Source organism: Condylura cristata, unplaced genomic scaffold (assembly GCF_000260355.1).
Source record: "Condylura cristata isolate star-nosed mole 26May11 unplaced genomic scaffold, ConCri1.0 scaffold00004, whole genome shotgun sequence".
NCBI classification, from domain to species: Eukaryota; Metazoa; Chordata; class Mammalia; order Eulipotyphla; family Talpidae; genus Condylura; species Condylura cristata.
The window spans coordinates 14938735-14948583 of NW_004567105.1; the positions used below are offsets into that span (position 1 = coordinate 14938735).

General features: G+C 45.2%; 2 protein-coding genes across 2 annotated transcripts in view; one reads left to right on the plus strand and one right to left on the minus strand.

Annotated features, from left to right (window-relative positions):
- Window positions 1-2254, plus strand: part of HAL (histidine ammonia-lyase) — a 19411-nt gene extending 17157 nt beyond the window's left edge. The window contains exons 18-20 of the mRNA XM_004675794.1: window positions 214-322; window positions 411-480; window positions 2114-2254. Coding sequence (XP_004675851.1) covers window positions 214-322; window positions 411-480; window positions 2114-2254 — 320 coding nt within the window. The remainder of the gene's footprint in view (window positions 1-213; window positions 323-410; window positions 481-2113) is intronic.
- A 3421-nt stretch (window positions 2255-5675) lies between these two features.
- The window catches only part of AMDHD1 (amidohydrolase domain containing 1), an 18162-nt gene continuing 13988 nt past the window's right edge, over window positions 5676-9849 (minus strand). Inside the window, exons 7-9 of the mRNA XM_004675795.2 lie at window positions 8619-8712; window positions 7924-8084; window positions 5676-6986 (exon numbers count right to left, since the gene is read on the minus strand). Coding sequence (XP_004675852.1) covers window positions 6899-6986; window positions 7924-8084; window positions 8619-8712 — 343 coding nt within the window. The 3' untranslated portion in view covers window positions 5676-6898. The remainder of the gene's footprint in view (window positions 6987-7923; window positions 8085-8618; window positions 8713-9849) is intronic.

Consider the following 9849-nt stretch of genomic DNA (forward strand, 5'->3'; position numbering starts at 1 on the left):
CACCGCCCCTGTGCAGCTGGCCTGTACCCCCAGTTCTGTAAGCATAAATAAATACATTTCTAGAAAAGGCAGGTTTAAACCCAGCAATGCGTAGGTGGGTTTACCCCACCAACAGGCAGAGAGCCAACTTCTGTGTGATTTAAACCCTTCAAGCTCACAGTCAGACTTTCATTAGCCCCCACTCCCCCCCGCCCCACCTGCTTCTCATCCTAGTGCTGGCCATCGAGCTCCTCGCAGCCTGCCAGGGGATCGAGTTCCTGCGCCCCTTGAGAACAACCACTCCCCTGGAGAAGGTCTACGACCTGGTGCGCTCTGTGGTCAGGTGAGGTCAGCAGCTTGGCGGGCACACGAGTCTGGCGCACAGGTGTCTGGACTGGCTGACGGCAGTGGCACTCTCTGCCTTCCCGCAGGCCCTGGATAAAAGACCGCTTCATGGCCCCTGACATCGAGGCCGCGCACAGGCTGCTGGTGGACCAGAAGGCAAGCTGGCGACTCGGCTGGTTTCTTAGTCTGGGGTCATCGTGGAAAAGTTAAAGTGGGAGTGGGGAGGGAAGCAGCTCGGTCTTACTCTTTTCCTTCCTGGCTCTCCTTGGAAGTGAACAAAAAGTGTTTACGAAACTTGTAGGCCACCTAGAAACTATTGCTAAATGCCTAACAGCCCCAGGAAACACCTAGACCTTGAATATCTGAGGACTGGAAGTGAGATCATTTTGTTTATTTATTTATACATCAAGAGCTGGGGCGCAGGCCAGAGGTATGTGGGGGTGGGGTGAGAAGTTTCACCAGAGACAGAGTGGGGAGCAGAACAGGCAGACTGACTGAAATACACTGCTGAGGGGAGCAGCGGGCAGGTCAGGAGAGGTCTGCCACGCCATATGGGTCAGCTCCAGGGCAAGGGATCAAACTCATGTTGCAGTGGCTGCAGAGAGCTTCACAGTGCTTCGGCTTAACCTGTTGTGCCACCAGGGAGGCCCCTGTGAGATGGATTTTAAATGGGCTTTAGGGATAAGTATTTGTGGGGAGAAAATGAGGTGGAAGACTCGTGGATTCACTTCAGCAAGAAGTGTTTTCTTTTATTCACTCTTTCTGGAAACGGGGCCCCGGTGCCCCGCACCTGGCCCAATGACTGCATAGGCCTGAAGAGGAAACAAAGTCCCAGGCTGAGTGCTTTGTCTGCCCCCTCAGCCAGTGTAGACTTGCTTCTCTCCACCGCGTATTCTCCTGGCTACAGCTTCATCTGATAGGGACAGACGCCTGGCTGGCTGACTCACTGCATTTTAAAAATTCTTTAGGCTTCTTGTAGTTGTTGGGTGTTGGGCTCCCTCGAGTGGTTTGACATTTTCCCTGGAACAGTTGCTCTGCGATCGGAGGATGATCTTCCCCTGTAGAGGGAAGGCCATTGCCTGCTGCTGGGGTTGGTCCTAGTAATAATCTGAGACATCAGCCTTGGAAAGAATATATTTCTAAGTTCACACAGCAGCAAGCAGATAAAGCGCCTTTAGGTCAAAAATGCAGTGTTGGTTTGACGCCATGCCTGAGGGAGAGTCAGTGGGTGGGTGGAGGAAAAGCAAGAGTCTGAGGCTACGCTTCTCATAGTCCAGTATGCATGAGGATCTCGGTAAAATACAGACTTGGGTTCAGTCGGTCCTGAGTGGGACTGAATTTCTCACTTGTCCCGGGTGGTGCTGGACTGCTGGTGCCTGGCTTCCCTTTGCATAGCAGAGGTCAGAGGGAGAGAGGGCCGGCAGGAGGGTGCAAACATGGCAGCCACTGCTCCTGAGTTTTCAGGACATGCTGGAGAAACACCGGCTTGAGCAACTTCCTCCCTGCCTGCCACACTGATTCCCTGGGTGCTGCTTGTTTGCTGGTTTTGCTACAGAGGGGTGCACAGCTGAAAACCTTCATGTCCCATTTGAACTTTGTATTTTAAAAGCTGTTAATACCACCGAAGCCTCATGGACACAAATCGTGTGTACAGTGCTTCAGGACAGCTAGCAGACAGCTGTGGCTTGTCTAATCAGTATAGAAAATATTTTGACTTCAGGTGAAGTTGACGTTTAACGGCCTGTGAGAATAATGTCAACATCCCCACTGTTTTGTCCTCGCTTCTCAGGTGTGGGAAGTGGCCGCACCATACATCGAAAAATACAGAATGGAGCATATTCCGGAATCAAGACCTGTCTCTCCAACCGCCTTCTCACTGGACTCTCTAAACAAGAAATCCACCAGGATCCCCGAGACTGGGGATCTTTAATGGGCTTGTCATTACTTAGTTTATTTAGTTTAAGTATTACTTAGTTTCACAGTAACCCTTTTGTGCTGAAGGAAAGACCCCCAAAACTTTCCTAGGTAGATCGACCCATTATGTTAATTTACTTGGGGCAGTATCACAGTTGTGAATCTCACACTGGGTTAGGTTGGCCTGGTGTGAGACACATCAGGAGTTTTCTTTTTCTTAATAGTATCAACAGGTCACTGGCTCTTAGGGTTGAGAAGAGTAACTGCTAAGCATGTGAGTCTTCTACACTCAGCATCAGAAGAACTCAACTCTGGAAACAGACTAATAGAATTCTTTGCATTCTGTCCCCCATATGTTAGACTTGTGTGACTCTTTTTTTTTTGCTTTGACAAAGCTCTCTGCTGGTTAACTTCAACTGATCATACTATGCTCTCTGGTGACTATCCATCATATGCCTGCATCAATAAACCTTGTCAAGTCATCATTTATCCTTCAATTGTTCTTTCGTCTATTGAGTCAAACTAGTTGATGGATCAACAAGAGCTTCTGTGTAAAGAGTTAAGGAAGGACTATAGAGCCTGCTGATAGGGAACCTTATTGAACTGTGCGTTTCGTGTTTATCAAATACCTGACACGTATCAGAAACAGGGATTCTCAGGCTTACCTCGGAGCCGGATGTTCGTGTTATCACGTCCTGTCTGTGTGCTAGTATTCTCCTCGCATTCCTGTCATCACCTGAGTCCAGAAGCTTTCTCTGTTCACAGATAAGGAGTCTGACGCTGAGCAGTGAAAGCCCTCTCTATAGGGTAATCATTAAAATGAGGCTCTGTTAACCAGGGTCAGAAGGGCCTCGAGAATGTTACCCAACCTGATACCACCCCCTCTGCCCCCAAAGATGATAAAGGACCTTGGGGGAAGGCTTAAGTGTATTTGTCTGGATGAAGGATGCCCCGAGGCCCCTCAGCTGCCAGAACTGAGATGTGTGACCCCGCAGCTGTGAGCGAAGGGGGAGGCCACTGGGGAGGACAGATACACGGCCAGCCTGCCCACCTGGGACAGCCTAAAGTGTGTCCAGGATAGATTTCACAACAGAGTTTTCACGCTGCAGGTCACAACCTGTGCACAGGAAAAGTGGTGACAGGAGTGGAAAGTGCTGTCTGCAGTGATTCAGTGAACAAAAAATGTGCTGAGGAATTGTTTACTGAAAGGCTGTTCCTGATACTATTCTTTGCCAAAAGGTAAACACTCGTGAACAAAGTTTACTCACTTCTTATCCACAAGCTGCCGGGGCCAGTGACCTCCAGGGTGAGGTTGCCCTTCAGACCAGGGCAGTGTGTGCTGGGTCCCCTGTGATCTCCTCTGTCACTGGGGTGCTTTGTCTTCTAGACAGCTCTGTCAGGAGATGACATCACACGCCTTTAAGACAATGTCCAGGTCATGATAGAGTAAACTAAGTCTTGTTTGTCTTAGCTTGTGTCTATAGTTTTAGAACCTTTTAAAACAAATTTAACCTCTCTTTAGCGAAAGGCTACTCTGACTGCAGTTGATTTTATTTCAGAAAGATTGTCGGTGATGCTGACACTTTCAAAGTATCTTTTTTTTTTATTTTTTATTTTTAAAGATTCATTTATTTGTGCATACAGAACTGGGGTACAGGCCAGAGACGCGGAGGGTGAGAGGATTCACCAGAGACAGAGCGGGGAGCAGAACAGGCAGATCGATGAAGTACACTGCTGAGGGGAGCAGCGGGCGGGTCAGGAGAGGTCTGCCACGCCATGTGGTCACCTCGGGGGCAGGCGGGAATCGAACTCATGCGGAAGCGGCTCCAGATTCTCAGTGCTGTGCTTTAACCCGCTGCGCCACCAGGGAGGGCCCTCTTTTTTTTTTTTTTTTTAAAAAAAAGATTTTATTTATTTATCCATATAGAATGGGGTTACAGGCCAGAGGTGCAGGGTGAGAGGAGTCACCAGAGACAGTGGGGCGCAGAACAGGCAGGTCAATGAACACTGCTGAGGGGAGCAGTGGGTGGGTCAGGAGAGGTCTGCCATGCCATGTGTGTCACTTCAGGGCAGGGAACTTGCACTGAAGAGGGCACCCCCAGCTTCTCAGTGCTGTGCTCCAACCTGCTGCGCCCTCAAAAGTATCTTTAGAGTGACTGACCTGCTGTGCTATTCCATGGGGTGGCAGCAGAAGGGTGAGGCTTCATTTGGGATGTCCTCCTGAGGGACTTGGCCTGCTGTATGGGGAGAGCCAGGGAAAGCAGAACTTTAGGAAGTTCCTGCTATGATGTACAATTTGCTAACATCCTGTTGACCAAGTCACACATCAAGTCCCAGTCAATTTGGGAAAGTAATACTCACGGCATGGACATGTGGCTTGGCAAGACTTGGGGACCATTCCTGAAATAATCTATCACATTCACAAAATCCCACACATACCCTAGAATCCAAAAGATATTTTTCATGACAGCTTTAAACGTGTTACTTAGTTGTCTCTCTGGTCCCTGGGTTATCTTTTTATGCAGCCTTCCTAATGTCATGAAAATGTGATCATTTTACATTCCAAGGGTTATTTTTGTAGGAGGTATTACTTTATTAAATATACACATTGAAGATACATCAAAAAACAAAACAAAGCAAGAGAGCTGGCAAATATTTGTTCCAGTTCATTCTGCAGGTGCAGGTAACTTGAAGGTAGTCCAATTCTCTTTGTTTATGTTTAGTTGATTAGGGTTGAGGTTGCCATTTGGAACAAAGAAGTTTTGTTTTTTTTAATGTATAATACAAGTTTATTTTTACATCATTTTGTGCATTTTTCCATCTCAGTTTCAATCCCATCGCCAAATCACCCATGTGCCATCACCATAGTCCAGTCATTTCCTTCCCCCCACTGTTTTTGATCCCATTCCCCACTCCACCCCAACAAAATGTCTCTGGTATATAGCTGTTCATCATTATTTTCTCACCTGTTGTGTTATATTCCTGCTATGAAAGAAACCATCCAGTATTTTTCCTTTTCTTTCTGGATTTTTAAAAAGATTTATTGATTTATGCATACAGAACTTGGATACAGGCCAGAGATGGCAGTGGCAGTAAGAGGATTCACCAGAGCAGGGAGCAGAACAGGCAGATCGACGAAGTACACTGCTGAGGGGAGCAGCGGGTGAGACAGGAGAGGTCTGCTGTGCCATGTGGGTCATCTCCGGAGCTGGGGATAGAACTCACACTGAAGCAGCTGAAGCTTGTTTGCAGTGCTGTACTTTAACCCGCTGAGCCACCAGGGAGGGCATGACTGGGTTTTAAAGTGACATGAAGATGAGGTTCGTGCAGTCATTTGCTGCTAACAGGCAGGCTCCGATGCAGCAGGTCTGGGATGGGGCCAAGATCCTGCATTCCTAGCAAGCCCTCCCCCCCCCCCCCCCCCAGTAGCAAAGGCACTAAGGCAGTTCTGCCCGGTCTCCTCTTCTGCTGTCATTTCCCCCAGTATCAAGAAAAAGGGTGTGCTTCACCTTAGCTTAGGCCATAGGTGCAAGGATCTCCTCTAGCTTGACTTGGGGGCCAGGACAGACCTAATACATTTTGTTGACCTTTATGTTTGTCAGAGTTCTCCCCATGGCCTAGGTGATTAATCATGAGAGAGAAATCACACACAGCAGCCACGTGTCTCCCACACTCCTTCTTGGCAAAGATTCCTTCACCAAACTTATCAGGGACAGAGCTTCAGCCTACGGTGCCCCAGACAAGGGATATCACGACAAGGGAGATCCCTGGGTTTAGACTGAATGCAGTTAAACCCTCTGGTTCAGGCTCTATGAACCTGGGATGGGTCGTCATTTGGATAGCTAACGCTTGCTTCTCAAGTCATTTCTTCATATTCAGACAGAGCTAATGCCGTTCTAACTATGAAGATGACTAACACATTTAAAAAGATTTCAAGTAAACTCAGATATCTAAATAATCACCCACTTTTTCTTTCTGGATAATTCTGTAATTTGTTCATTTCCTAAAATGCTCCAATAGACAACACTGCTGACCAAGTTTTTGAGCTGTAAGGAAACAATAATAGATAAACTATTTATGGGAGATATACAATTGTCTGTAACACATTTTTAAAGTGAAGAATCAAAAACAATCTCCAAAATTTGCATTATTGGATTTCACGAACATGGATGCATGTATAAAATGATGGATCTTGGGACTTTGCTGTGAAGCCCTGTGACAAGTGTAGTAAAGAAATTAGAAATGAAAGTTCACCCTTCCTCGGGGACCCTCTCCCAATATTCACTAAATAATGTTTTAAGAGCTAAAATTTGAAAAGCAGAAACAAATGGGACTTTCAAGTCACCTCTATCTAATTGCCAATCTGCTTTACCCCAAAATGCATTTTTCTCATGCTCCATCATATTAATCTCCAGTCTGTATCACATAGCTCTGAAAAACTTAGTATTTGAAGATTATCTTCATAATCAATCTACCTGTTTATGTGTTTAGGTGCAGATGTTAAAATTAAAATCACTGATTTCTTGGGTTTTTCAACTGGATTAACAAAACACTGAAATATATTTAAGTGACATCATTCTAGTCAACCAGTTAGGAACTTAAACTTTAAGATAACTGTTTTGGCTGATTTTACAGAGTCTTCTCTTTCCTTTCAGATGTATCATTTCTTATAGATGACTTTTCCTTTAGCTATGACATAATCAATTAATTCATGATGGCCTCCAAACTGGTAAATCAAGTGCTCCCATCTAGAAAGAAAGCAAACATTACTTCAGTGCAAATAAGTCAAAATGATCATGTTGTCACCAAATGCTAAAATTTTTAAATGTCGAAAAATTTAAAAACACATTCTCGGGCCCTTCCTGGTGGCGCAGCGGGTTAAAGCGCAGCACTGAGAAACTAAAGCCACTTCCGCATGAGTTCGATTCCCGCCTGCCCCGGAGGTGACCACATGGCGTGGCAGACCTCTCCTGACCCGCCCGCTGCTCCCCTCAGCAGTGTACTTCGTCGATCTGCCTGTTCTGCTCCCCACTCTGTCTCTGGTGAAGCCTCTCGCCTCCCCTGAGCTTCTGGCCTGTACCCCAGTGCTGTATCACAAATAAATAAATCTTTAAAAAAAAAAAAAAACACATTCTCTAAGAATGCCTTAGCATCGAGGTGTTAAAATTTATGCTTTTGAAAATATCACATAAGTAGTCTATGATAAATTGAGTATTATCTTAATGACATTATATAAGTATTTGATCTTAAAGTGTTTGTTCACCTAAGAAAAGCAAGAAAGTGGCAGGCCAACATTATTTTTAAAAGAGAGAAGTCAGGGAGGTGGTCAACCAGAACCAGGGTTGCAAGCCGGAGCTGGGAGCTCGGTGGCTCAGGGCAAGCAGAAGTGGAGGCCAGGAAGGAAAACAAAACACATGCCAGAGGGCACAGCAAGTCCAAGGTCCAGGTCAACAGAGCAGGAACCTGGAGATTTATGGACAATGTAAGAGGAACGAAGACACCAGGAAACCTAGTCTTTTCTGAAGATCAGGAACAGCAGAGTCCCAGGTAGGAAATGGTGTGACAGAGGGAATCGGGTAACTTCCAAGACCACACAGAGCCGACACTGATAGTTAGGGGAAAGGGGTTTGAAAAAAGTCTACTATTACAATGGGCATAACAGAGCTCAGCTGGGAGACCAGTTACCTGGGTGCATTAATGATAATGAGATCGCCCTGTTTGCCAACTTCCAAAGATCCATGTGTGTGAGATTTCCCCAGTGCATAAGCTGCATTGATGGTGGCAGCGGCCAAGGCCTCAGGCATGGACATCCTCATGTTTACACAAGCCAGATGCATGACCATGGGCTGGGACAGGCGGAGAAAAGCATAGGAGGAAATAACAAGACAGCAGCTGTTACCTAGGACATTTTCAACACAGCAAACCAATACAGGAGGTTAAATGTGTAACCGGAACTGGGATAGGAAAACTTATATTCACACATGAAGACTCTTAATGGTTTGCAAAAATTGCAAAAGATTCCTCTATTGAGAATCCTGCGTCTAATATTCATTTACAACTTTTCAAGGCCATTTATTATTAAGATGAAGTCCACGGCCACCCCCACTCACTAAAACTGCTTTGAGCTTGTGCTATTCCCTGAGAGGGGAAACAGATTATTGTAAAATCATGATACTCAAGGCTGAATTAGAAAACTATCTTTGCTGAGTCTGCCAGTGACCCAGAAATAGCCAATCATACTATGTCTACACCTTCTGGTCTTGTTTTATAAGAAAATTGCTTTAGATCTTTGATTCATTTTAACAGTTAATTTTTTTTTAAATGATTGATGTTTGGTAGAAGTTGAATACTCTGCTCAGAAACGCACGGAACATAATTACCATTGAAAAGCAATAGGCATTGGGGTTGAAATCACTGCCAAGTGCAACGATGACCCCTTCATCTAACATCTTCCTGGCTCGAGGCTGCTTCAGTCTAAGGGAGGGGGAAAAAAATGTCATTCTGTGGAACTGGAACTTTTGCAGCATAGATGTTCAAGATGGAAGTGGACTTAAGATAACTAAGCCCTTTGTATTCTGGAAGGCGAAACAAACTATCTCTGGCCATTCCACGTGTCCTTCATCAGTCATTCATTAAGGACATGGACAACCAAGCTTAGTCCTGAGGCTAGAAAGTCTTACAGAGGCTGAAGATCACAGAATAGGCCTATTCTTTTAATTACAATGTGTTTATCCCCTACCCCTGCTTCTGGCTGATTAACATTTTGCTTGAATGAATGTTGTAGGCACATATGACTAGACAAAGCGTAGAATAACTTTAGAGCTGTGCTTGCAATAGTTAAGTTCTAAGTGTCTTTTAAAGAAAGTCCACTGAATTTTAGCATTGAAGGCCTCCCCCAGTCAGCGTCCAATATTTGTGGGACCTCCATTCTCATCCCTACTCAATCAATATTGTACTCTAACCATTGGGTCTCCTAATTGGACATCTCTGAATTTGCCATTCCACTCACCCAGCTTGTCTGTCACTCACTGAAATGCCTTCACACTCCCACATCCAAGTGGCATCTCCCCTGCCCTGTCACTCAGACAGAAGTGGTGGCCCTAGTCACAACACCTACACCCACAGGTCTCACTGTCTGTCCACTCGCCACACCATATGCTTAGACTTCAGTCCCGTGCAGGGTCACATCTTTCTTATTTGCCATCATATCTCCAGTACCAGAGCCCAGGGCCTCACCTTCATAGCTGCTCAAAAGACCATTAGTGCAGGAAGTCTTTATTTTTTATTTTTCTTTAGTATTTTTGATATATTTTTTTTCAACATACCACACTTAGGATAAAAAAAAAACTCAAGGGGGTAGCATAACAACTAATCAACGCAGGAAGAATAATACTATTAGCAAATCACTATTTTGGAACTTTTTTATTAGTATTTTTAACATTTTAATCTATATTTTATTTATGTTTTTTTTTTTTTTCCTCTCTAGAATATGGGAACATCTAGTAGCTTCAATGAAAAAAGCATGGTATCATCCCTGTGGTGTTCAATAAAACCTACACAGGGCCCTCCATGGTGGCACAGCAGGTTAAAGCACAACACTAAGAGGCTGGA